Raw genomic sequence first — 27,891 nt, 5'->3', positions numbered from 1 at the left:
GAGCCGGGTTCTTCGTTGCTGAACAGCGGAGCCGCTTTAGGCTTAGTGAGGTGCTTCCTGGGCTGTGATCTGAACGCCGCTGCCAGGAACTGGGAGGAGAGCACCGGCAAACTCGGAAGCTGGTCATGGTGAGCGAGGGGCCACTGTTCCCAGACCGGGTGGAGCAGCGGGCTGAGCGCCGGGAGCCCGAGTAGCGGATCCTCCTTGAGGCTGTAGCAGGAGCTGTGTCAGAGAGCTCCCTGGCTGTGGTCAGCTCTGTCCCTCAGGCTGTGTCAGCAAAGAGTGCTGAGCACCATGGCAGGAGGCTCCACCACTCTCACCGTCCTTGTCGGTGACGTCACTTTGGTGTGGGACCTCAGGAGGTGTGCATGTGTTACAGGGTCTAGCTTCTCTGAGTTATCTTTAAGAGGTTCTGCAGTTCGCATTTCATATTTAGGTTTAGGATGTACTTAGAGTTATTATTGTGGAGGTTATAAAGTCTGTCATTAATATATTTACATATAGATGTTAAGGTGGTCCACTGTTAGTTAATAAAGGAAATTCAATTTCCTTTGCTCATTTGTAAAAAACAGTTCGTATTTTTGCACATTTATTTCTGAATTTTCTCTTCATCTGTTTATTGTGAAGTAGAACGTTTATTTTGGTTTTTGAGATAGGGTCTCTATAGAGTCTTGGCTCTCCTGGAGCTTTCTTTGTAGACCAGGCTGGCCTCTGCCTGTGATTAAAGTTGTGCGTCAACCATGCCCGCCAGAAGTAGATTGTTTTTATGGTAGTTTTAAAATTAGATGATGGTAGTAAGTGAGTGTACTGTTCCAGTGTGTTGACCTTTTTCTTTTCTTTTGAGATAGACAGTCATAACTCAAGTCTAGCTAGCCTCAAACTCACTTTGTAACTGGGGTAACCTTGAGCTTCTGATCTTTCTCTTTTCACTCACCTCAAGAGCTAAAGATTAAAGTTATGTGTCAACCATGCCTGGTTTTATGTGGTGCTTTGAAAGGAACCCAAGGCTTCCAGGTGCTAGGAAAACTCTGCCAACTGTGCTACATACCAGTCCCATGTTTTCACCATTTTGATAGTTTTCCCTTTCACACATAACTTTATTTTTAAGATTTATCTTATGTGTTTGAATGTTTTGCCTACATTTCTGTCTGCATTTTACATATGTCTGGTGCACTCAGTGGCCAGAGATAGCATTAAATCCCCTTGAGCTGGAGTTAGATAGTCGTGAGCCACCATGAGTGCTAGGAACCCAGTAGTGATTCTTTGCCAGAACAAGATCTCTTAACTGCCTAGCCATATCTTTAACCCAGTGGTTCTCAACTTACGGGTCATGACCACTTCAGGGTGGTTGAATGATCCTTTCACAGAGGTCTCCTATTAGATATCCTGCATATCAGACATTTACATTACGATTCATAACAGTGGGAAAACTACAGTTATGAAGTAGTAACGAAATAATTTTATGGTTGAGGATCACCACAACATGAGGAACTATGTTAAGGGGTTGTGGCATTAGGAAGGTTGAGAACTACTGCTTTTGCCCCGCCATATTACCCATACAATCAATTTTGTTATTAATGTAAGTAGGACTTTTTTCAGATTGTGTTGAATCTATAAATCTTTTAAAAATCATTTATTTGTGTATATATGTTTGTAGATAGGCACACTACTGAGCATGTATAACATCGGAAGACAACTTGAGAGAATCAATTCTTTCTTTATACTATATGGGTCCAAGGTGTCAAACTCAGGTGTTCAGATTTGGCACTAAACACCTTTAACATGCTGAGTCATCTCTTGAGCCCTGTGTTTTCAAACTGAGATTTCTTTTTTTAATTTTAAGGATTTCTATCTACAATTGGAATGTTTCTATTAATTAAATGTTTTAATTAAGAATTTAAAGTTTGTGTTTATAGATTTTTATTAAAGGCCTTTAAAGTTACATGTATTTCTAACACCTGTTATCGTTGGGGCTGTATAAATGATGCTTTTAAATTAATGCCCAAATGTTCACTGCAGATATGCAGGGAAATAATAGATCATTTATCTAGTAATTTTACAAGTTTGCTTTTTTTGAATAATTTATTTTATTTTATTTTACAATACCATTCAGTTCTACATAACAGCCACAGATTCCCCTGTTCTCCCCCCTTCTGCCCCCCTCTCCTTCACCCCAGCCCACCTCCCATTCCCACCTCCTCCAGGGCAAAGCCTCCCCCAGGACCGAGATCGACCTGATAGACTCAGTCCAGGCAGGTCCAGTCCCCTCCTCCCAGATTGAGCCAAGCGTCCCTGCATAAGTCCCAGGTTTCACAGAGCTAACTCATGTAATGAGCCCAGGACCTGGTACGACTGCCTAGATGCCTCCCAAACAGATCAAGCCAATCAACTGTCTCACCTATTCAGAGGGCCTGATACAGGGGGCCTCTCAGCCTTTGGTTCATATTTCACGTGTTTCCATTCATTTGGCTATTTGTCACTGTGCTTTATCCAACCCTGGCTTCAACAATTCTCACTCATATAAACCCTCCTCTATCTCGCTAATTAGACTCCTCGGCGTTCCACCCGGGGCCTAGCCGTGGATGTCTGCATCCAGACTCCTCAGTCCTTGGATGGGGTTTCTGGCACAACTATTAGGGTGTTTGGCCATCCTATCACCAGAGCAGGTCAGTCCTGGCTGTCTCTCGACCATTGTCAGCACTCTTTTGTGGGGGTATCTTTGTGGATTTCTGTGGGCCTCTTTAGCACTTTGTTTCTTCCTTTTCTCATGTGGTCTTCATTTACCATGGTCTCCTATTCCCTGTTCTCCCTCTCTGTTTTGATCCAGCTGGGATCTCCCGCTCTCTTTCCCTCGACCCTCGCCTTTCATTGCTCCCACTCATGTCCAGGTTGTTCATGTAGATCTCAGCCATTTCTCCATCATTGGGCGATCCTCGTGTCTTTCTTGGGGTCCTGTTTTCCAGGTAGCCTCACTGGTGATGTGAATAGCAGTCCAGTCATCCTTGTTCCACATCTAGTATCCTCCTATGAGTGAGTACATACCATATTTGTCTTTCTGAGTGTGGGTTACCTCACTCAGGATGATTTTTTTCTAGATCCATCCATTTGCCTGCAAACCTCATGATGTCATTGTTTTTCTCTGCTGAGTAGTACTCCATTGTGTATATGTGCCATATTTTCTTTATCCATTCTTCAATTGAAGGGCATCTAGGTTGTTTCCAGGTTTTGGCTATTACAAACAATGCTGATATGAACATAGCTGAGCAAGTGCTCTTGTGGTATGACTGAGCATTTCTTGGGTATATGCCCAAGAGTGGTATAGCTGGATCTTGGGGAAGATTGATTCCAAATTTTCTAAGAAAGCGCCATATTGATTTCCAAAGTGGTTGTACAAGCTTGCATTCCCACAGCTGGTGGGAATGCAAGCTTTAAATTAATGCCCAAATGTTCGCTGCAGATATGCAGGGAAATAATAGATCATTTATCTAGTATTTTACTTTTTTTTTTTTTTTTTTTTTGAGACAGGATCTCACTCTGTGTCTCTGGCTGTCCAGGAACTTTCTGATATGCCTGCCTCTGCCTTGCAAGTGCTAGGATAATGGCTGCTATAATTTTTGGTTCCTTGCATTTTTGTTGGGTCTAGGGATTTTCTGTGGTCAAAGAATTCTATTTATTTCTGCTCACTATGACATTATACACCTTGTCCATGTTTTGCAGCATAGGTTTTGTCTTTTTAAGATTATATGTTTATGAGTATATGCCAGAATGCATGTATGTGCCACATAGGCATTAGATCCCCTGGAACTAGAGTTAGTTTCTGGCCTCCATGTGGTTGTTGAGAACTGAATCCAGATCACTTGCAAAAGCATCAAAGGATCTTAACCCATTAGCCTCTCCAACCATGTGATGTTGTGGGGTATCCACCAGAGAAGAGTTCTTGGACATAGGTTTAAGGAAATAGAAAGTCTTTATTAGCTAGCCAGTGACTACATTGGGTATTCAGGATCCCAATGTACTATTGAGCCTTTCTCAGAGTGAGCTTTTAAACATAAAAACCATATTCTGGGTTTTTCTACTTCAGTTAACAAGAACAGTTAGCCAGAAATGGAACTACAGAAGCCAAAAACAATGTTAGTACATGCAGAGACTTTCCCAGCACTATGGACTTTCATGGGTTAGATCTTTGTTTTCATTTTTACAGGTTGTGCTGTCTGTGTGCTGAGCTTTATGGCCTAAATGGTACTTCCATAATCGAGTCAATTGTGGTAAGAGCTCGGGGCCTTCTAAAATTTGAGGGTTTGTTACATTCCTTACTGGTCTCTGAGCCTGGGAAGCAGTGGGAATGGTCTTCTAAACATAATCTCATAGAGTATGAATCCCTCCCTATATAGGGTGCAGAGGGTCCAAAGCTAAACAAAGGAAGGAGGTTTATCTTTACTTTGCTGGACTCTAATGAGAGGTTTGTTAGAGTTTCTTTTAATGTCCTCCTCACAACTCTGAGGTCTAGATGTATAATGAAGTTTCCAGTCTATCCCTAAAGTTTTTACTATTAATTGAGAGGTTTTAGCTATGAAAACTAGGACTTTACTGGACCTCAATGCTAGAGGGAGGCTAAATCAGGAGACCAGTTTCTGGAGTAGCTTTTAAACTACTATTTGAGGAGTTTCAGTCCAAGTTGGGAAAGTTTCTTCACAGCTCAAAAAGGTATCTATAAAAACTAGGAAATACTTTTATTCCTCCTCCACCTCCCCTTATCCTCCATGGAGTCAGTTTTCCCAAAGTTTGCCTGGGTGTTAGTCTCTCATTCAGAAATCCTTCTGGGTAAAGGCTCTCAGTTTTAGGATTTACTTGAGCACAAACCTGGCATCTGACTGAGATACCCTGTGCTAGGCTGTCCAGTCAAGGTATAACATACCTTAGTTTGAACAATTCGCAAAATTGTGTGGACCCCAGATGAATAGCCTGATGAAGGTCAGTTACCAGAGCCTTACCAGTTGTTTCTGGGACAATGATCTTTCCCACTTATGTCCTTCATCAAATAGTGGGTTTGAGTTATCCATTTTTTCTTTACCATGGAGTCTCAGGCAGCAGTGGGTTGTGTTATCTCACCAGAATATCCATAGGCCCCACTTGTCTTAGGGCAGCTAGTTCAGCAGCCTGGCAGTAGAAGACAGCAATTTATAGGGGAAGCCATATAGCTTCTAGGAGGGTCTAGATTTTTTCTTTGCTTTTAATGTCTTTTTCTCCATTGGTGAGAAGCTTACTTTCTTTATAGATCATACTGTGGACATACAAGTTGTAAAAGCATAGCAACTGTCCATGTATAGGGTGGTGGACTGAGGGGAATCCTCCAGGTGTCAATGCAGGCAGTGATCCAAGAAGAGGTGAGAATGTAAACTTGGTTGAGATTTACTTTGTCAACTTGGTTTGGACTTCAATGAATCTAATGCCAGGAGGTTCATTGTCAGTATATTTAATTTGTACATTTGGAAAACAGTTTCCAGGCACCAATCATTCCAACTCTAGGTTTCTAGGCAACAGTCATTCCAATTCCATATATACAGTAAAGCTTAAGATATGACTACTCAGAAACTCCTTTACAAAATATATGTGACTATGAGGGTGGGCCCTTTAACTAAAAGGCCGAGAATCTAGTGTGGTCTCTGACCAAGATAGCATAGAGGTCAGGAATTAACATTCTGGGGGATTTGGATGAGGTCTACCTCTGTAGCTCCTTACACCTGTGAAACTAACTTGTTAAAATAAAATAGCTAATCCTGTTTCAAACCTCAGTGTGTGGTATTTTTACCCATTTAGAAAAGAAACTGTTTTACATTGTATAAGGCAGTTAGATTTAACCACACCGAGCCTTTCTGTTTGTTCTCCCTTATTTTAAGTCTAATCTAGTCTTCCAGGTCCTCTGAGAGAACAATAGTGGAGAGGAAAAGAAGGAAGAATCATGTGCCCAGAGAAGGTAGTACTTTTTACCTCCCACCATGTGGTCATCAGTCAGCCACAAAATCCTGAGAAGAAAAAACGAGAGACTTTCTTCTTCCAGACAGCAGAGAAAGATAAGGCTTATTTCTTCTCAGAGAGGCTTCAGCACTAATCAATTTGTGTACCTCCAAATGTTAGTGGAATTCTGGGAACCTCTAGTGGTTTCCAGATGATACAGAAGGAACATTGGGGCCCACTTTTGGGAATTTTGGACTCAGCAAAATAATTTAAGAATGGACTCAAATGGAGCACAAGGACAATTTTATTAGAGTTTAAAAGAAGAATCTGAAGTCATGCAAACCATAAAGCTTCAATTGCTGCCTAGAGGAGACAAATAGAAGTAAAAAAGACATGTGACTGAAGCTGACATGGAGATCGGACACATGGCAGACAAGCAGCCATGTGACAGGAAGGTAGCTTAAGAGAATGAAACCCCGAAATGCTGGCAGAGGGAAGCCCAGACTTTTTTTTCTTCCAAATTTCTTTATTAAGAAATTTTCTACTCACTCCATATACCAGCCACAGACCCTTCCTCCTCCTTCCTCCCATCTCTCAGCCCCTCCTCCCAATCCACCCCACATCCCCACTTCCCCCAAATCAAGGTCTCCCATGGGGAGTCAGCCGAGCCCAGCACACTGAGCCTAGGCAGGTCCAAGCCCCTTCCCACTGTACCAAGGCTGTGCAAGGTGCCACACCACAGGCATCGAATTCCCAAAAGCCTGCCCATACACCAGGGATGGATCCCAATCCCCCTGCCTGGGTGTTCCCCAAACAGTTTGAGCCAAACAACCATCTTCCGTATCCCAAGGCCCTAGTTCAGTCCCGTGGGGGCTTCACAGACACTAGTCTACAGTTCATGGGCCTCCAACAGTGTGGCCAGTCATCTCTGCACTTCTTCCCATCATGATCTCAACGTTTCCCACCTCTAGAACCCCTCCTATCTCTCATCAATTGGATTCCTGGAGCTCAGCCTGGCACCTGGCAGTGGATTTTTGCATCTGTCTCCATCAGTCACTGGACAAAGGCTCTATGATGATAGTTAGAGTATTCGCTAGACTGATCACCAGAATAATCCAGTCCAGGCACCCTCTGAACCACTGCCAGCAGTCCAAGGTGGTGTCATCTTTGTGGGTTCCTGAGAGTCTCCCCAGCATACTGCCTCTTCCTATTCCCATGATGTCCTCATCTATCATGGTATCTCCCTCCCTACCCTCCCACTCTGTCCCTGTTCCAGCCCGACCCTCCCATTTCCTTATGTTCTCATTCCCCACTCCTTGCCCTCTGCCACCCCCCTCCCCACACCCAGTCTGCTCATGTAGATCTCATCCACTTCTCCTTTGCTGGGTCATCCATGTGTCCCTCCTAGGGTCTTTTCCTGCTAGCTAGCCTCTCTGGAGCTGTCGGTTGCAGTCTGGCCATCTCTTCCCTCACATCTGCTATCCATTTATGAGTGTGTACATACTATGTTTGTCCTTCTGAGTCTGGGTTACCTCACTCAGGATGGTATTTTCTAGTTCCATCCATTTGACTGCAAATTTCTTGATATCATTGTTTTTTACTGCTGAGTAGTATTCCATTGTGTATATGTGCCACATTTTCTTTATCCATTCTTCAGTTGAGGGGCATCTAGGTTGTTTCCAGGTTCTTGCTATTATGAATAGTGCCAATGTGAACATAGTTGAGCATGTGTCCTTGTGGTAAGAGTGAGCATTCCTTGGGTATATGCCCAAGAGTGGTATAGCTGGGTCTTGAGGAAGAATGATTCCCAATTTTCTGAGAAACCGCCATACTGATTTCCAGAGTGGCTGTACAAGTTTGCATTCTGACCAACAGTGGAGGAGTGTTCCCCTTGCTCTACATCCTCTCCAAAATAAGCTGTCTTCAGTGTTTTTGATCTTAGCCATTCTGACAGGTGTAAGATGATATCTCAGAGTTGTTTTGATTTGCATTTCTCTGATGACTAAGGATATTGAGCAATTCTTTAAATATCTTTCAGCCATTTGAGATTCCTCTGTTGAGAATTCTTTGTTAAGCTCTGTAGCCCATTTTTTAATTGGGTTGTTCAGTATTTTGAAATCTAGCTTTTTGAGTTCTTTATATATTTTGGAGATCAGCCCTCTGTCAGATGTGAGGTTGGTGAAGATCTTTTCCCATTCTGTAGACTACTGTTTTGTCTTATTGACCCTGTCTACAAAAGCTTCTCAGTTTCAGGAGGTCCCATTTACTAATTGTTGCTATCAGTGTCTGTGCTACTGGTATTATATTTAGGAAGTGTTCTCCTGTGCCAATGTGTTCAGAAGCCCAGACTCTTAAGAAAAGCATGCTTAGAAGAGATAGGAAAAATTAGTTTTTCTGACTACAATTCAGAAAAGCTGGCAGATTTACCATCCTTTGTGGCTATAGTCTGGTTGCTAATACCAAAGATACAAGGAGAAAGACCACTGATGCAAATCACCATGACCAAATGAATTAAAGAAAGCTTTTTTAAATTTGTGTATATGGGCCACCTCCCCCTAAGGGGACATTCCAGAGGTCATCATTGGACATGAGGAAAACAACTTAGGGGGTTTCTAAATGCCTAGTTGGCAGGCAGAATAGGCAGGGTTACAAGAGCTGAACATAAGCATAGCAAGTTAGTCATAACAACCTCCTGAAACAAAGACATGATTGGTAGTTGGTAACACAAGATAGTCATAACAACATGTAGTCATAACAACCTTTTCAAACCAAGGTAAGATTACAAGATGATTGTAACTTTTTGAAACAATGGATGCAATTTCCTGGAACAGGCAGTACAGAGCCATTTGTAGTTAAGGCCCAGTCTTTGAGAAACAAGGGTTTAATCATAAACAGGAATGAACCTAGTTTTAAGCCTAAATTAGAGGGAGGCTGGTTCATCAGAGTCTGTAAGCTCCTGCACTAGCGGAAGGGATTCTGGGGAGGAAAAATTACAATATCTCATTAAAGAACTAGTTATTCAGCCCATTTTCCTAGGGGTGGTCCCTTAGCCAAAGTGAATGAACCAGCCCAACTGAAATGTTAGGTCTCCACCCATATTAGAAATCCTATTCTTTTGACCAGGAGTTTCTTCTACTTTTACAGTTGATTGGGATAAAACCCAAATCTTTGAACTACTATCTTACTCTACCCACAGTCTGGAGTTTGAAACATGAATTGGCCTTCAATCTGATGCTTTATTGTGGTATATACTTTTTGTTATTGTTATTGTTTTAGATAAGGTATTACTATGTAGCCCAAGCTGGCCTTAAACTTGGAGATCTGCCTTCTTCTGCTTCCTGAGTGCTGAGGTTTATCGTGTTGGCTGACACCTCCAGCTGTTTTTGTTTTAAATTGTATTTATTTATTTTTGTGTAAGGTTTTTGTCCACATGTTTGTCTATGCACCTCCTGCATGTCTGGTAAAGTTGGAGTTTCCAGAGGCATCAAATCCACTAAGTCTAGAATTAACAGATAGTTGTGACCTTCTGTGTGGTTGCTGGGAATTGAAGCCAGGTCTCCTGGAAGAGCAGCTAGTCCTCTTAGATGCTAGATGCTCTAGCCCCCTGTTTGTTGCTTTTTAAATATTTATTTAATTTTTTTATGCATATGAGTGTTTGCCTACATGTGTGTATGTGCACCATGTATGTGCCTAGTGCTCACTGAAGCCAGAAGAGGTCTTCAGGTCCCCTGAAACTGGAATTAGGGATGATTGTGAGCTACCATGTAGGTGCTGGGAACTGAACTTGGATTCTCTGGAAGGGCAGGAAATGCTCTTAACCATCAAACTATCTTTCCAATGCCTTTTTTTTTTTCTTTTTCATGGAACCTCCTACTCTGTAGCCCTGGTAGACATGGAATTCTCTTACTATGTACCCTTATCTGGTCTTGAACTTATAACAATCCTCTTGCCTCAACCTCCAGAGTGCTTTACTGGAAAGAGCCACACTACACCCAGCTAGTAGTATATTATTTTGCTAATCTTTTTTATTGTTTTGTTTTTTTTCGAGACAGGGTTTCTCTGTGTAGCCCTAGCTGTCCTGGAACTCTCTCTGTAGACCAGGCTGGCCTCGAACTCAAAGATCCACCTGCCTCTGTCTCCCAACTGGCTTATTTTGCTAATCTTTATTACAGATTTTTTTTGTGATTGTAAATTTTCTTGTGTGTGTGTGTGTGTGTGTGTGTGTGTGTGTGTGTGTGTGTTTATGTTCTAGTAATGGTTACCTCATAGTTTAAATAGGAACTTGTTTCTCAGTAAGACATTATACAGAATTTTACATTTCCAGTTCTTAAGTGTTCGGAAGAATTTATGGCTGAGATCTTGTGTATCATTTTTTTAAAATAGTTATCCATTATTGACTACCTTTTTTAATACACATAGGCCTATTAATCCAGCCATCTCTATTTGTATGCTTTTTTTGGTAGAAGGTTCCATTTCAAAGAATTTGCTCATTTCATCTACATTACTAACTTTTTGTTAAGCAATCATTCATTGTGTTTCTTTATGTTATTTTACATTGTCATGTTAATGATGGTCAGAGTGTGTATATGTTTATGTGTTTGTGTGTGTGCATGTGTGTGTGCGTGTGCGTGTGCATGTGTGTGTGTGTGTGTGTGTGTGTGTGTGTGTGTTTGTGTGTAATACATGATTGCTGGGGCCCTTGGAGTTCAGAAGAGGCCATCAGATTCCCTGGAACTAGAGTTACTTGCATTTGTGAGCTTCTACAAGGATGTTGGAAACTAAACCTGGGTATTCTGCAAGAATAGTAAGGGCTGTTAATCACTATGCCCTTCTCCAGCCCCAGTGGCTACTCTTTAATTGGTAATTCTGTGTCATTTTTCCTAGTTTGACTAGGCTAGTTAATTTTTCTTGCTGTTTTTGTTTTTCCTCTGAGACAAGGTCTCTTTATTTAGCACTGGTTGTCCTGGAATAGGCTTATTAATTTAATTTTTTTTAAGGAACCAAGTTTTGCTGTTGTTGGTTTTCTGTGTTGATTTCCTGTTTATAATTCTGATGCAGATATTTTGAGAGTGCCACTTAACTTAGGAGGATAGGATGCCAGATACTAATGGTCACCAAAACCATCCAGAGCCAGTACTTTCTGAGTTCTTGTCTTATACCAAGAAGAGTAAGGAAACATGGACAAGGAGTGAACAAAAGTAAATGCAGATTTATTCAGGAAAAAAAATGAGAAAGAACTACTAAGAGTGGTAGGGATGTATGTGTATGTATGTTTTGCTGTACTCAGTAGTCTTTTATGGGTCTTACAGTAGGAATTGGATGCAGACCTAAGTAACCTTAATCAGAATTGACCAGTGTTGAATGCATTGGGAGATGAACCAGTTAGGAATCCCATAAACTGTATTCATCTTATCTTGTTTATTTGTCCATTTAGGGAAAAGGTCACCTGTGCTAGATGACTAGCCTCATGATCTAACATTTGTTCCTCCTTTTCCTGTTTAAGGCAGTGCTTTTCAACATGTAGGTTACAACCCTTTTGACAAACTTCTGTATCCAAAAATATTTATGTTGTAGTTCATAACAGTAGCAAAATTACAGTTATGAAGTAAAAATGAAGTAATTTTATGGTTGGGGTCACCACAACATGAGGAACTATATTAAAGGGTCACAGTGTTAGGAAGGTTGAGAACCACTGGTCTAAGTGGAGCTTAACTTCAATCCCTTTTCCAGAGGGAAATCTTTAGCTACTACTAGGGGATGAGGTGATGAACAATCTGATTGCTTTGTGCTTGTGAGAGATACTTTATGTTCACTCGGAAAAGCAGTTGCAAATACCACCTGGAAGATTAGTGTAAAGGTCCATGATAGAAATTGGGAGATATTTCCATAGCATGTCCTATTTGTAACACTATCTAGAGCAGTGGTGTCTTAGTTAAGATTTTTTATTTCTGTGAGAAGACACCATGACCACGTCAACTCTTACAAAGAAAACATTTAATTGAGATAGTTGCTTACAGTTTCAGAGGTTCAGTCCATTATCATCATGATGGGGAACATGGCAGTATACAGGAAGGCAGCAGGAAGTTGACTGACTGTAGACACTGAGTGAAGCTTGAGAAGAGACCCCAAAGCCCGCCCCTACAGTGACATACTCTAGTAAGACCACATCTACTCCAACAAGGCCACATCTCCTAATAGTGCCACTCCCTTTAGGGACCATTTTCTTTAAAACCACCAAAAGTGGTTCTTAACTTCCTAATGACCTTTTAATACAGTTCTTCATATTGTGGTGATCCACAAGCATAAAATTATTTAGTTGGTACTTCATTACTATAATTTTGCTACTGTTAAGAATTGTAAAATAAATATCTGATATGCAGCCCCATCTGGGTCATTACCCACAGGTTAAGAACCACTAACCTAGAGTTAAACATTTTAACATTTTAAAAGTTACATTATTTATTGGTTTGTGTGAGTGCGTGCATGCATGGGTGTGTAGAAGTAAGAGGACAACTCAAAGAAGTTGTTCCTCTTCTTCAACCAAGGAGGTCCTGTGGATCAAACTCAGGTTGTCAAGTTTGGTTACAATAGCCATTCTGAAGCTGTGGAACTTCAAATTGGATTTTATACTTTCACTAGTAAGTATAATTTTAGTCCCATAAAAATATAAAAGTCCCATAAAAGTCCCACCAGCTTCCCCTCCTCCCCTGCAGAAAATTCATGACAGAGATAAATTAAAAAAATAATAAGCTATATAACTTCTTTCATGATCCCAGTGTCTTTTAACCTGCATTCCAATCTTCCTCATCACTTAATATTTACTCTTTCTTGTTCTTTCTACATGCTATACTGTAACCATAGATATATTTGTTTACATTACTTACATATATACATCATAGGCTAGGATCAACATATGAGGGAGAACATGTGTTTTTTTTTTCTTTTTCTAAGATTGTGTGACCTTGCCTAATAGTATACATTCTAACTCAATCCATTTCCTCAAAATTTTATTTTTCTTTAGGCTGAATAGTGTTTCATTTTATACATCTTTTTTGTTTGTGTGTTTGTTTGTGTGTTTTATGTACATTTGGGGTTTGCCTGCATGTATGTCTGTGTGAGGATGCCATGTCTCCAGGGAATGGAGTTACAGACAGTTGTGAACTACCATGTTGGTGCTGGGAATTGAACCCTGGTCCTTTAGAAGGATAGCCAGAGTGGCCAGTGCTCTTAACCACTGAGCCATCTCTCCAGCCCCCATTTTATACATCTTAACAGGTTTTCATTACCCATTCATCTACTGATGGTTGGTTATAGTTCTTTGATATAGTGAGTAGAGCAGCAATGAACATAGAAGTGCAAATATCTCTGTGTAGTGTGTGGAGCTCTATGCCCAGGAGTGACACAACTGTTCATATGGTAATTCTATTTTTAATGTTTTTTTTTTTTGAGGAATCCTCAAATTGATTTCCATAATGGGTTCATGCTCTAATTATTTGTTATAGATAGTTTTGGGAGAGTGTTTGGGGTTCCTGGTGTTTGTTGGACATAGAATGTATTAAGAATGCCCTAAGGCCTCTGGAGCCACTAAATATTATATGTGTCCCTGGAACTTGGATGTGAGGCTCTACCTTGTAGAGGAATCAAACAGCTTGATAAGAAAGATGAAAAAAGAATGAAAAGATATCCTGTAGGTGTAAAGTGGGAAATGAAGTATGTTAGCTATTCATGCCAGTGAGGAGGACTGGGGACTAAAATGTTAAGTCAGAAAAGTTAGGGAGAATTATGCAGTTCATGAATTGGCAGTGTAGTCATAATCTTTGCCAAATGTAGGGTTATCCTAGGCTTGTCATAGGCATGGTGAGCATGGGAGCTTCTACAACCTCAGGTTCCTGTCCTTCCTCAAAGAAGAGACATCCTTGTCATACTTCAGGATCAGAGTTAGTGACATTTGTTGGTTTTCAAGTTTGATCTGAACATGAGGTCTTTTTCTTTTTTTTTAAATTTCAGATGACCCATCCCACTCTGAAGGAGAGGGTCAGTTCTGCTTCCACTTACCCTCCAATTTTGGTTTGGGATATGGTCCTGTAGGACACTTATTACCAGGCATCTTTGGGTATTCATTGCTGAAATGTCTTAGCTGGTAACAAGTAGAACAGGAATGGTTCATTTATCCCAAAAGAATTCCCTTCTACCTGAGTATGGTAGCCTTAAATGGAACTTTTACATTTTTTTTTATAAAGGAGTAAAATTTTTAATGATTTATTTATTCTATTTTGTGTACATTGTTGTTTTGCTTGCATGTATGCCTATATCAGGGAGTCAGATCCCCTGGAACTGAGTTAAAGACAGTTTTGAGCTGCCATGTAGGTGCTGGAGATTGAACCCAGGTGCCCTGGAAGAGAGAACAGCCAGTGCTCTTAACCACTGGCCATCTCTTCATCCTGTAGATGGAACTCATAGATTTCCTATGATTTGTGGGAAATGTGAAATTGTTGGAGACGTGTGTGAACCCTATCATTCATCCCTTTCATCTTGTGGTTTGGATTTTCTGGATCTCAAGCCTCTCAGTTATTAATGACCTTATGGCTTGTGTTCAGTGAACTGGTGATCAAAAGGGGAGTTTCAGAGTCTTGTGTGCTGCTTACTTCCTGAGTCTTGATGAGCCTCCTTCTAGAATGGAATGAAAATTTTCTGATTTTCTGTTTTTAAATGGAATATCTTTTATTTATTTTTATTTATTCTTTCACAAATTCATAAATGTAAACAATGCATTTTGAGTATATGCACCTCCTCTCTCCCTCCAGGAATCCCAGATTCCCCCAGGAACCATCAACAAGTCACCCTTTTCTCTTTGTGCCCTTTTGTTTTCTTTTGGGGGGGGGGCTTGGGGGTCAATAACTTACTGAGTCCAATTAGTGTTGTCTGCTGGGATGCTGAGTTGATCTTGTGCAGGTACTCATAGCTACAGTGAATATATGGGTACAGTGGTCATGTCATGTTTCAAAGACATCATTAGAGAGTACTCTTCCCTACCCCTCCAGCCCCTTAGTCTTTTCATACTTCTGTGATGTTCCCTGTGCTTTGGGGAAGTTGATATAGATATCCTGTTTAGGCTTAGACACTTTGAAAAGTTATGAGTTTTTGCTTAACTGCTGACTACTACTGAGAGCAGCTTCTCTGGTCAAGGTTAGAGGCAGAATTAATTTATAGTCATAGGCATGAATAACAATAATAGCTTCCTTCCAAGGACTTGTAACCTTCTGAACCAAGAGTGTTTAACCAGGTTTATATTTGCATCTGAATTTCTGTAGGACAGGCCAAAGATCCAGTTTAAAAGCAGTTGGTTACTCTGTAACCTTTATGCCACTATTGTACCAGTGAGCCTGGCAGGAAGATATTGTAGCATGCAGGACTGGCTGGAGAAATACTGTTGATGTATTTTCTCCCACTGTGATCTGCATAGCACCTTCCAGCATGATGAAAGTTAGCACTTCCTGAGTCTTGAACCTCCCTTCAGCATGGAATCTGTCAACTTGGTAGAAATTGCTATACAATACTCTATGCCTTCCTGCAGCTCTTAGATTATATCTGCCTCCTCTTCTGAACTCAGAGGAGGTAGTATGTAAATACATACATGTAAGACAAAGTATTAGGCCACTATGTCTCAGCAAAAACTACTTAATTCTCAGGAGTACACCAGTAGTTATGAATCTGGTACATTTATGGAACTTCTTTTTAACTCCTGAGACTTAAGGCATCTCCCTCCAGGATGAAAGATTTTAATTTGGAAGAAATTGTAGTGCTGAAGGACAGATCAGACACAAGAAATGAGCCACATATGTGGATGATGCCAGAGTCCTCATTGGATACCTCATTTAGAAGAATATTTCCTGAGGAAGAGGATGCGACTTTTTCTTGCTTCCTGAGTTTCCTATGTGAAGCTCTTGAATGAGTATGTGAAGGAGAATGTATGTGGGTAAAGGAATAGAGTGACTGGAGAAAATACCACAGGTAGGGAGTGAGGTGATTTCAGAAAAAGGTAGCCATTTAGTCATGGGTTATAGCAGGCTGTCCTCCTTTTTTCTTCATCTTAAGTTCTCATCAGAGAGTTGCTTTTGTCAGTGTCTGTATAAGGAAGGTTTTCTGTAGGAAGCCAAACAAAATGCTTTAGTTTGTATGTGCCTTGATGGGAGACAATGAACTGAAATCATACTCCTAAATCCTTTAGGTCTTGTTGGAGAGACATCTCAGCAAGGTGCCATCAGTTGAATTGAGAAGGCAAGGGAGGCAAGAAGAGAGTTCTTGTGATAGTTGGAATGAGAATGGGCCCATGGGCTCATATATTTAAATGGTTAGTTACCAAGGAGTGGAACTATTTGAGAAAGGTTAGAAGGGTTAGAAAGTGTGGCCTTATTGGAGGAAGTATGTCACTGGAGGTGGGCTTTGAGGTTTCAGAAGGCCACACCAGGACTGCCTCTCCCTGACTGCTGCCTGAAGATTAGGATGTAAAGTTTTCAGCTACTGCTCTCTCTACCTGTCACCATGCATCTTGCCATGATGATAATGGACTCATCCTCTCAAACTCTAAACAAGGCCCAATTAAATGCTTTCTTTTAGAAGAGTTACTTTGGTCATGGTATCTCTCCACGGCAATGGAACAGTAACAAAGAGAGTCCCAAGATAAGCCATCATACTACTATGTAAGTGTATGGAATGATAACACAGACAAATAAAGATAATTTACCAAGACATAAAGAGACAAAGAATTCATTGAAATACTTCATGGAAGCAGCAGGTGTGTTCCCAGAGATGGGAGTATACCAATGAAAAGAAGTGGATTTTTTTGATAAGAGTCAAAAGGAAAGTAGAGGCAAGAGGATCTCTGTGAGTTCAAGACCAACCTGGGCTACATAGAGAGTTCTAGGGCTATATATAGAGATCCTATCTCTAGAAAGAGAAAAATGTCAAGGGGGAAGTGATTTGGTCTTAGCTTGTCGAGTATGTATATAGGCAGATGCGTAGTCAATGACATGATATCTTGTTGAGTAGTAAAATTTACAGCGTAAGTTGTTTTTCTTCAGACTTTCCTTTTGTATATTAAGTTACTAAACGTTAGTTTCCAATTGGTGGCCTGATAAATTCTGAGAATTTGATTTTACTTTTGGCTCTTTGTGTCTGCAATGTGTTTGAAATATCTTTCATCTTTGTTAGACAAGTCATCATACTATTGTTCAGAAGACTTTGACAATTGCTAGACACTTGTTTGAAAACGTAGATTTTGGTGACTACTAAGAATCTGAGTTAAGATTTTTATAAAGTTAAAATTTAGAAGAGCTGGCATTTTAGTGACACTGTCTTCATGTTTCTCTTCTCATTCTCCCTCCTGAGACAGGAATCTTTACAGGTAAGCTTTGAGCTCCTGGATCAAGTGATCCTACATCCCAGGTTCTCCAGTACCTGGAACTACAGCATGTAACATACCCAACTACTTTGAGTTCTTGTAAAAACATGCACCATCTGATTGTTCTATTTCCTTTGATGTTTACTGAATGGATATTAGAAAGTTGCTCTCTATTAGTGCAACTTAGGGAACATGACCAAAGAAGGGTTATAAAGAATGTAGGAGCCGGAGTGTGCGGAGGAGAGCTGTGGAATGCTATCTTCTAGGTATAACACGGATTCATGAACTCATAGCATCTATGGTTATTTATATAATACCTACATAACATCAAGCCAGTCAATAATTTTAGCATGAAATCTTTGACCAATGAGGCTCAGCTCACTAAGGAACTATTGTCAATTGATAGCTGCTAGAGGAAAGGATGAATTTTTCTTTCAGTATATGGCCACTAGTAAGTTGTTGATATACATTCAGGTAGCACTAATTGGACTTAGTGGGTAACAAAAACAAAAAGAAAAACAAAGGCTAGAGAGCTGGCCCAGAGCAATTTTGCTCTTACAGAGGACAGAGGTTTGGTTCCTAACACTCACATGGTAGCTGTCCAAAACTTCAGTTCCAGAGGATCTGATGCTCTCCTCTGATATCTGTGGTAAATACACATAGTCAAAATATCCATACACATAAAATTAGAATAAATAAATCTTTAAAAGCAAAACAAAAAAATAAAGAGAACATGAAGATAGGAGGGGCATGTGTTGGGAAGAGGGGTACAGAGGGAGTGGAAGAGGTAGTTGCGGGTAAATATGACCAATACATACTATATTTATATGTGGAATTATCATGGACTATATGAAAATTTTAAAAATTGTTCTTTTGAGATAATTACTGATTACTTCTCATTTATTGCTTTATTAAATTTAGCTGAGTGTATCCTGCTTTTGAGATTTTAATGTTTCCTTTGATATAGTCACAACACATTTGCAGTTCCCCATTTAACAAGTTTTGACAACTTGTTAGCCTAAGTGTATTGTGTAGATGGGTTCTTTCATTATTGCTGTGTATTGAACATTCAGAAAGACAACATGCTAAATGTTTCCCTAAATCATTTAGACTAAGTGACTAGTATTACCATTTCTGTTTGTAATGTCTCCTAGAATCTTAGGTGCACTTACTTATATCAGTAAAACTCCTATTTGTGCTTAGGAAGTGCTAAGAAAAAGCAACCACTTGACTGTATTCTATTTTGTACATTATATATAGTATGTAACTTTGTGTTGTGACATGGGTGTGTAGGTTCATGCAGATCCATGGAATAAAGACTCAAAGGCATCTTAAGAATGAATATAGCCTTTCATGGATGCAGGGGGTTCCAGCCTTGAAGGACTAAAGCACTATCCCTTCACCTATGGCATTTTTATTTCTTTCCATTACAGTTTAGCCAATTAATTTCTGTACTTTCAAAGCACCCTAAAAATAACTCCCAGAGACCAAATGCCAAGTGCAAATTACTTGATTTATTAGGTACCATGGTCTTCCGCATTTCCTGAACCAAGTTTTGCATAGGCCTTTGATCCTTGGAGGACTATCTGATCCTTGACTTTCAGACAAGATTCACCTAGGGCGATAAGAGAAACAAAAGGTAAGAGAAACAAAAGTTGTGGTTAAACAAAGGAAGGATTAGGGCTAGGTGCTACTTCTCTGGAACCAGGCCAGGAGCTCAACAGAAATGCACTACAATGGTAGGACTTTGTTATCACAGGTATTAAATAATCCATTCTAGAATAAGAAATTGAGGTATCCCAGTAGCACACTCCAACCCTTGGATGTAGAAATGAGAGGAATGTTCCTACTTCACCATTTCCTGCCTAAATATGTCATTTGTAGCATTAGAACTTCTCTGTCATTGAATAAACATATAGAGACTGCAGAATTACACAAACATCTTATCAGTTATCCATAGTACTGTCAGTTTCACCCATTTTCTTATGCATGCATATGGGATATTTTAGGACTCAGTGACGTTTGGGGATGTGGCTGTTAACTTCACCCAGGAAGAGTGGACTTTGCTGGATCCTTTTCAGAAGAACCTATACATTAATGTGATGCTGGAAACCTGCAGTAACCTTGTTTCTGTGGGTAAGAATTTTGACATTCCTTTACTTGGTCAATTAGACAAGTGTTCCTTCATTCTATAATTTGGAATGTGGAAAGGGAAGAATTATGTGACAGGCATGAGTACAATGTGCATTAACCCTAGAAACTTAGGGATTTTTTTTGTAGTTTCTAATAATTTATAAAAAATTTTCTGCATCTTCATTTTAGGAATCAAATCAGAATACCAGACCATTGAAGAGCAGTATAAACATCCTGGGAGAAATCTAAGGTAAATTACATGCATTAGTGGGAGAAAATATCTTTTGAGAGAATCTTAATATGTTATGAAAATTTATGAATAAAGTAAGCAAAGCAAACACAAATTTAAATTATTCGCCATTAGAATAATTTCACAAAGATATGTAATTCCATGTAAGAAAGCTGTTTAGATTTGAAAAACAATTCACTTGGAAACAGTACTGAGAAAAGTGTATGTATGACCTTTTCTGTTCTAATAATAGCTTTAAGAGTCATATTGCAGAATCATTAATCCATTTAGTTTGAGAACAATTAAATACTACAGAAGGCATGCTTTCTATGATTTAGGGAATAGTGGACCTACTAATGACTAAATAGTCATTATTGAAGTAACCACTAGTAATGTGCCTGTCAGTGTTTACACAAGTCAAATGCTACATTTGATCTATGAGAGTAAAGAAGATAATCCATTTAGAGAAACCTCCAAAATATCAAATATCAATAGAAGTCCAGAAATTTCTACTTGAGTGGAACTATGTAAATGTAATTTGTATGGGAAAATTTTCATGTATCATTAATCCTTTAATAGGAGCATCATATCTAACCTTGGATATACACATAAGTTTGAGGAATATGGAAAGAAGCAGTATAACTCCAATTCTCTCACAACTATTCACATGTACATGGGAGCCCACACTGTGAGTGGAACTTATGAATATGAGGTATATTCAAAATCCTTTGGTTTTCTGAGTTCATGTGGAATATATCAGCAAATTCACAGTGGAGAACAGCCTCATGAGTACAATCAATATGAAACAGCCTTTATTTGTCCCAGTTCATTTTGCATTCATGGAGGAACTCACATCAAAGACAAACTTTCTGGATGTAAATCATGTAATACCACTCTAAGTTCTTTCAATTACCTGCCATTTCACAGTGGAACTCCTAATGGAGAAGAGCATTCTGATTGTACACAGTGTGGTAAAGCTTTCAGATGTCAAAATTCCCTTCAAAGACATGAAATAATTTATACAGGGGAAAAAACATATGAATGTAAGCAGTGTGGTAAAGCATTCCAAGGTAACAATTCCCTTCAAAGACATGAAATAATTCATGCTGCAGAAAAACCATATGAATGTAAACAATGTGGTAAGTCATTCATTTATTTTTATTTACTTAAAATGCATGAAAGGTATCATACTGGAGAGAAACTTTATAAATGTAAGATACGTAGTAAAGCATTTCTTTGTTCCTCTTTTCTGAAAAGACACAAAAGAACCCACACAGGAGAAAAACACTATAAATGTAAGCAATGTGCTAAGCCCTTTAGAGGTCTCAGTAATCTTAGAGTACATGAAAGAACTCTTACTGGAGAAAAACCCTATGAATGTAAACAATGTGGTAAAGCTCTGAGAAGCCACAGTTCCCTTCAAAGACATAAAATAGCTCATGGTGGGGAGAAACCCTATAAATGTAAACAGTGTGGTAAGTCCTTCATTTATCCCTATTTACTTCAAACCCATGAAAGATCTCATACTGGAGAGAAACCCTACAAATGTAACATATGTAGTAAAACTTTTCGTTGTTCTTCTTTCCTGCAAAGACATGAAAGAACTCATACAGGGGAAAAATCCTACAAGTGTAAGCAATGTGGTAAAACTTTCACAGGTCATAGTTCCCTTCGATTACATGCAAGGTCTCACAGTGGGGAGAAACCATATAAATGTAATATTTGTAGTAAAGCCTTTCTATGTCCTTCTTTCCTCCAAAGACATGAAAGAACTCACACCAGGGAAAAGCTCTATGAATGCAAGGAGTGCAGCAAAACCTTCAAAGGTCAGAGTTCTCTTCAGTTACATGAACGATCCCACACTGGAGAGAAACCCTATAAATGTAAGATCTGTAGTAAAGCCTTTCTATGTTCCTCTTTCCTTCAAAGACATGAAAGGACTCACTGTGAAGCAAAACCCTATGCTTGTAAACAGTGTGGTAAAGACTTTAAAGATCAAAATTCCTTTCAAAGGCACAAAGTTTCTCATGTTGGGGAAAAACCTTATGAATGTAAACAGTGTGGTAAGTCCTTCATTTATCCATGTTTACTTCAAGTTCATGTAAGAACACACACTGGTGAGAAACCCTATGAATGTAAACAATGTGACAAAGCATTCAGAAGCCTGAGTTACCTTCATATACATGAAGGAAGTCATACTGAAGAAAAGCCCTATGAATGTAAACAGTGCGGTAAAACTCTCAGTTGTTCTAGTGCCCTACAGTTACATAAAAGAACACACACTGGAGAAAAGCCCTATGTGTGTAAACAGTGTGGAAAAGCCTTTAGGGATTTCAGTTACCTTCGAGTACATGAAAGGACTCACACTGGAGAAAAACCCTATGAATGTAAACAGTGTGGGAAAACTCTCAGTTGCTCAAGTTCCCTTCAACTACATGAAAGAACCCATACTGGAGAAAAACCTTATGAGTGTAAGCAGTGCGGTAAAGCCTTCAGAGGTCTCAGTCATCTTCGAGTACATGAAATAATTCACACTGGTAAAAAACCCCATGAATGTAAACTATGTGGTAAAGCCTTCAGATATCATAGTTTACTTCGAGTACATGAAAGAACCCACACTGGTGAAAAACCTTATGCTTGTAAACAATGTAGTAAAGCCTTCAAAAGTCTCAGTAATCTTCGAATACATGAAAAAACTCATAGTGGTTTCTATGAATGTAAACAATGTGGCAAAACCCTCAGTTCTTCCAATTCCCTTCAAGTACACGAAAGAGCACATACTGGAGAAAAATCTTATGAATGTAAACAATGTGGCAAAACCTTTAGACGTTTCAGTAATCTTCAGGCACATGAAAAAACTCATGCTAAAGGAAAACCCTATGAATGTAAACAATGTGGTAAGTCCTTCATTTATCAGTATTTACTTGAAAAACATGAGAAGTCTCATACTGCAGAAAAACCCTATAAGTGTACGATATGCAGTAAAGCCTTTATTTGCCCTTCTTTCCTTCAAAGACATGAAAGAATACATAGTGGGAAAATACCCTATGAATGTGTACAATGTGATAAAGCATTCAAAAGCCTCAGTTCCCTTCAATTACATGAAAAAGCTCATGCTAGAGAAAAGCATTATGACTGTACACAGTGTGGTAAAACCTTCAGATGTCACAGTCTCCTTCAGGCACATGAAAGAACCCATACTGGTGAAAAACCCTATGAATGTGAAGAATGTGGTAAAACCTTCAAAAGTGCTGGTTACCTTCGAATACATGAAAAAACTCATAGTGGTTTCTATGACTGTAAACAGTGTGGTAAAATTCTCAGTTGTTCAAGTTCTCTTCAATTACATGAAAGAACTCACACTGGAGAAAAACCCTACGAATGTAAACAGTGTGGTAAGGCCTTCAGAAGTCAAAGTTCCCTTCGAAGACATGAAAGAATTCATGCTGGAGAGAAACCCTATGAATGTAAACAGTGTGGTAAGTCCTTCATTTATCCATGCTACCTTCAAATGCATGAGCGGTCTCATACTGGAGAGAAACTCTATAAATGTAATATATGTAGTAAAGCCTTTCTTTATCCCTGTTTCCTTCAAATGCACGAAAGAACTCACACTGGTGAAAAACCTTACGAATGTAAGCAGTGTGATAAAGCCTTCCGAAGTCATAGTTCCCTTCAAATGCATGAAAAAATTCATACAGGAGAAAAACCCTATGAATGTAAACAGTGTGGTAAAGCTTTAATAAGTCATAGTTCTCTTCAGAGGCATAAAATCGCTCATGTTGGAGGAAAACGCTATGAATGAAAACAATGTAGTAAGTCCTTCATTTATCCATATTTACTTCAAATTCATGAAAGATCTCACACTGGAGAGAAACCCTATGAATGCAAATACTGTGGTAAAGCCTTTACATGTTACCGCTCCCTTCGAAGACATGGAAAAACGCATACCTAAGGAAAAACCCCTATGTATGCAAACAAACATGCAAGAATGTTGAGAATTTCTAGTTCTCTTCAAATATGTGGAAGTACTGGGAAAAGAGCTAATGAGTATAAAACAAATGAAGGCTTTAGGATTTGTTTGCTTGCTTGCTATGGAAAGCTTGAGAGGACTCACTGGAGAAAATTCCGCGAATTTAAGATATATCTTAAGATCTTTAGTTCCATTTGAAGACATCAAAATATCTGGTGTTAAACCACATGAATGAATGAAATATTCATTTCTCAAACATCTTCTCAAATACATAAGCTAATGTGCCATGAAGGTAGTCCTATAAAACAGGCATTGGGCTGAAACTGCTGCAGTTTGGAAAGTAAAAAAAAAGTAAAAGCTCATTTTAATTACATTAAAAATCATGTGATAACTCCAACTAGGAGAAGAATCTACAAATTTATGTGAACAGTGAAGCAAATCATGCTCAATGTGTCATAGCATGAATGAAAAGCTGTGTAATTTGTGAATGTCTAGTGTTTACCAGTGATTTGAGTTTGAAGAAGATCCCAGCAGCATCTGATTGTGAAGATCTGTACTCTTGGGTACTTTGGTTTTGAAGTAGGAGATAGTAAGTCCAAACTACTTAATGAGACCAATCTCAATAAAAATTGGAAAAGAGATAGGTAAGTAGCTCATTTGTTCAGCACTGGTCTTCTAGTTTGATTCCCACTCCCACCATCAAGAGAAGTAAGAAGGTCCCTAGGTGATGAATTTCTGCTTCTTTTGCAATAAAACATTGAGATGAAGATTTTCTAAGTGTAGACATGTACTTTTAGCAGCAGACATAATTGGTGATAAAGATTATTAGACAATGTCCTAATCATAGTGTATTCTTATAGTGTAGCCTACCATACACTTAAGCTATATGGTATGATTTCAAGACTCCTCTAGTCTATGGAATGTTACTTTATTGCATATTTTAGGCATGGTACCAGTAAATATGTGTCAAACAAATGATTTGGCATAAAAATAAATGTTCTACCAATGAAGAGCACTTATTGTGAGTCCAGTTTTTAGGACTAGATTTTGTTCTATCAGAGACTTTTAAGTGAATATAAAGTCATAGGACAAATTAATCTTCTGTAAACTTTATCAACACTATAGACTTAGTTGATAGTATATTAATGTTTTCTTAAAGAATAAATTTGCTTATAACTTTTTACACTGTATAATTTTAAAATTATACACATAATTATAAAAAATTTTCATTTTTGTAATACACTGCTTAAAATTTTATGATTATTTAAAACTATTTCTTTGTATGGTTATTCTATAATTTTTGCATTGTATTTTTTTAATTGTTTGTGAAAAAAGGTATCATTTAGAGCACTGATGCAGGAGGTTGGTGTTTGTAGCTATCACTGATTACATACTGAGAGACTGTATATATATATCTTTGGGTAACAGTACCTATTAACCTGGAATAACCAGGTCATAACAGCTTGTTACCTTGCACCTTCACATCTGTCATAGAAAGTTTTCAGGAACAGGAAAATGTGTAGAACTGATGACAGTTCTTTCTTCAGCAGTCCTTTGTGAGGGACCTGTTGAAGTTCTTGAGAAAGTCTCACTTTTCTGAAATAAATACATGGTAGTGTCCTTGAATGGTGTTTTTCACTGTTGACTTGTTATAAGCAGGTAATACACCATGAACATTTCTATGTTAATGGAAATCTTTTGGTATTGAGTTCAAGCTTTCAAAAGTATGAAGGATCTATTGAGGTGTATAATTGTTTCTGCTGATCCCTTTACTGAATTTTTCTGGGCTCTTACTTTCCTTCTATGGTTTCTTTATGATTGGAGACTTTTGAAATAGAACTAGCTGTTTTATCAGCTTGCCATAAGCCCAGTGGGACTGGGACAGTTTGTTTTGATTTGGATATGAAATTGTCCACAAAAAGTCTTGTGGTTGGACACAGATTTTTAGTCTGTGGCTCATGATTTCTTACTAGGTTGCAATAACTGAGGTTTAAAAAACAACTGGTAACATTTAAAAGTTTTGAACACAGTCATTAGAAGTTCAGACTTACATGTGCATTGATTCTCATATGTCTCTGACAACATTCATTCATGTTGCATCATGTGATTTAACTGTACCTCCACTTTGTTCTGTTCATGCAACAAGTATATTGCATGTGATGTCATGCCACAGAATGCCAAGTAACAGCTCCCCGAAGTACCTGAGCTCACACACAAGACCTGCTGAATGTTGCAATTTGAAATGCTTTTACTAAATAACCAGAGTTTTCTGCTCTTATGGAAATAGTGATTTAATTTTGGAAAACAGACTTTTCTATTTTCCTAGTGTCATTCATCAACATCTAAGTAATCTGTCTTTATATTGTATAGTATAGTGTGGCTTTAAAAATTGCTTGAGTTACTGACTTGTATTTTATTAAAAAATCATTCAGTGATTATTGGGTTGCAATAAAGAAAAATATTTTAACAACTTATGAAATGGTTCTAACTGTATTTCTGCCTTTTTCTACTGATTTACATGATGTTCTCCATATTTGACAACTATAAAGCCAAAGTATGAATTAACTCACAACAACCTTCTCTATATGCTGCATTATCAAATATTCAGCTAATATTTAATCTTTTATATAAAATAAATATGCCCATTTCATCAATATACAGATTTACTTTTATGTTAATAAATGATAAAATATTATATTCACCAAATTTTTAAGTATACTTATTTGATTTATTAGCAGTAAATGCATTATTTGAACATGCACTTTATACTTATACTATATATAATATATAATAATCCTATATACTATATATAATATATATAATCCTATATACTTAGGATTACATTATAATTTCTTACACGAAAAAAGTCACAAATAAAAAAAACAAATTAATCTGGTGGTCTCTAGCTTATGGCACTGTTTTAGGGGCTTTCCAAACCTTTGACAGGTATGGCCTAACTAAAGTTAAGTAGCTCCATGAAAATCAGGCTTTCAGAATTACAACCATGACCCAGTTCTTGGCTATCTTTCTCTGTTGTTGTACCATTAAGGTGAGGAGATACAGGCACATAGTCTGGCTACTATGGAGACATTGTCACATTGTTTTCATTCCAAGATAGTCTGTATCACTTTAAACCACATCAATAAATATTTCCATAAATCCATTAGTGTATTATTTTTGACAGGAGAGAGAGGGGGAGGAGGGAGAGGGAGAGGAAGAGAGAGAGAGAGAGAGAGAGAGAGAGAGAGAGAGAGAGAGAGAGAGAGAGAGAGAATATGAATACACCAGGAACTGATGGTGCATTGTAGAGATCTCCCACATACAATTTTCTTTCTGCATTGTTTATTTCTAGAGATTTTCATTTAGTTTAGGTTTCCTCTAGGTTTTTGGACCAGAGCAAAGGTTAGGTTTAGATTTTAGTTGCATTAGGGTTAGGAATTTAGGAGTTATAGGGTTGGGTTAAGGTAGTGTTAATAGGTAGTTAATGTGATAGTCTCCATTGTAATCTTTATGACATTTAGAATAGCTATGGAAACAAATCCCTCTGGGCATGTGTGCAAGGGATTCTTTAGACTGGGTTAACTGAAGTAGGAGTATCCACCCTAAAAGAAAAGTACCTTTTGAAAATGATGATATAGGAATCAGTGACTGACACCTGAAATGACTGTAGGAGGTATTGCCCTAACTCTCCAGTACTCCTCTTCCTTTGTTACTTGATTTTAATTAATTTTTAAAAATTAATTTTAAATGAATTGCTTATTTGGTAGGACAGTGCCCAGGCTTTCCTCATACCCACAGTGGTCTTCCTCCTTCTACATCCTGAGTGCTGGATTGCCACAATCCACAGCATGCTTTGCCACAATCCAGCTTAAATGGTGCCTTCTTACCTATTTAGTAAGACATTAGGATGGTCAGACAGAAAGTGCAATTGGGTTAGAGGAAGAGAGAGAAATGCAGCTTTATGCTGCTTTCTGTATAATACAGTTCCTTTCAGGGACCTTCACTCGAGTGAAGCTGGGATTCTTGACTGCATTGTCATAAAGAACTCTATCAATACAGAGCAAACCTGGGTTTTTATTATGTGTGTGTGTGTGTGTGTGTGTGTGTGTGTGTGTGTGTGTACATGTACATGCATGCGCCTTGGCATCCATGTGAAGCTTAGAGGACAACTTTACCTTCCACTGAGTTTGATGTAGGGTC

General features: G+C 38.6%; 1 protein-coding gene across 1 annotated transcript; it reads left to right on the top strand.

Moving 5' to 3' along the window:
- The first annotated feature begins 12 nt into the window (after nucleotides 1-12).
- LOC102918626 (uncharacterized) lies at nucleotides 13-26,170 on the top strand. The gene is made up of 4 exons (XM_042275196.2): nucleotides 13-128; nucleotides 19,366-19,492; nucleotides 19,679-19,739; nucleotides 21,480-26,170. Exons 1-4 carry the CDS (start codon nucleotides 126-128, stop codon nucleotides 23,521-23,523), a joined length of 2,235 nt encoding a protein of 744 aa, XP_042131130.1. The 5' UTR covers nucleotides 13-125; the 3' UTR covers nucleotides 23,524-26,170.
- Nucleotides 26,171-27,891: the final 1,721 nt, after the last annotated feature.

This window comes from Peromyscus maniculatus, chromosome 1, assembly GCF_049852395.1.
Source record: "Peromyscus maniculatus bairdii isolate BWxNUB_F1_BW_parent chromosome 1, HU_Pman_BW_mat_3.1, whole genome shotgun sequence".
NCBI classification, from domain to species: Eukaryota; Metazoa; Chordata; class Mammalia; order Rodentia; family Cricetidae; genus Peromyscus; species Peromyscus maniculatus.
This window is presented reverse-complemented; position numbering and strand designations above follow the sequence as displayed.

What these genes read in the sequence shown, in the direction of transcription:
- LOC102918626 (XM_042275196.2), top strand. An exon ending in CAGTAACCTTGTTTCTGTGG is followed by an intron (nt 19,493 to 19,678) that starts GTAAGAATTTTG and finishes TCTTCATTTTAG; the next exon opens with GAATCAAATCAGAATACCAG. An exon ending in CATCCTGGGAGAAATCTAAG is followed by an intron (nt 19,740 to 21,479) that starts GTAAATTACATG and finishes TTTCCTCCAAAG; the next exon opens with ACATGAAAGAACTCACACCA.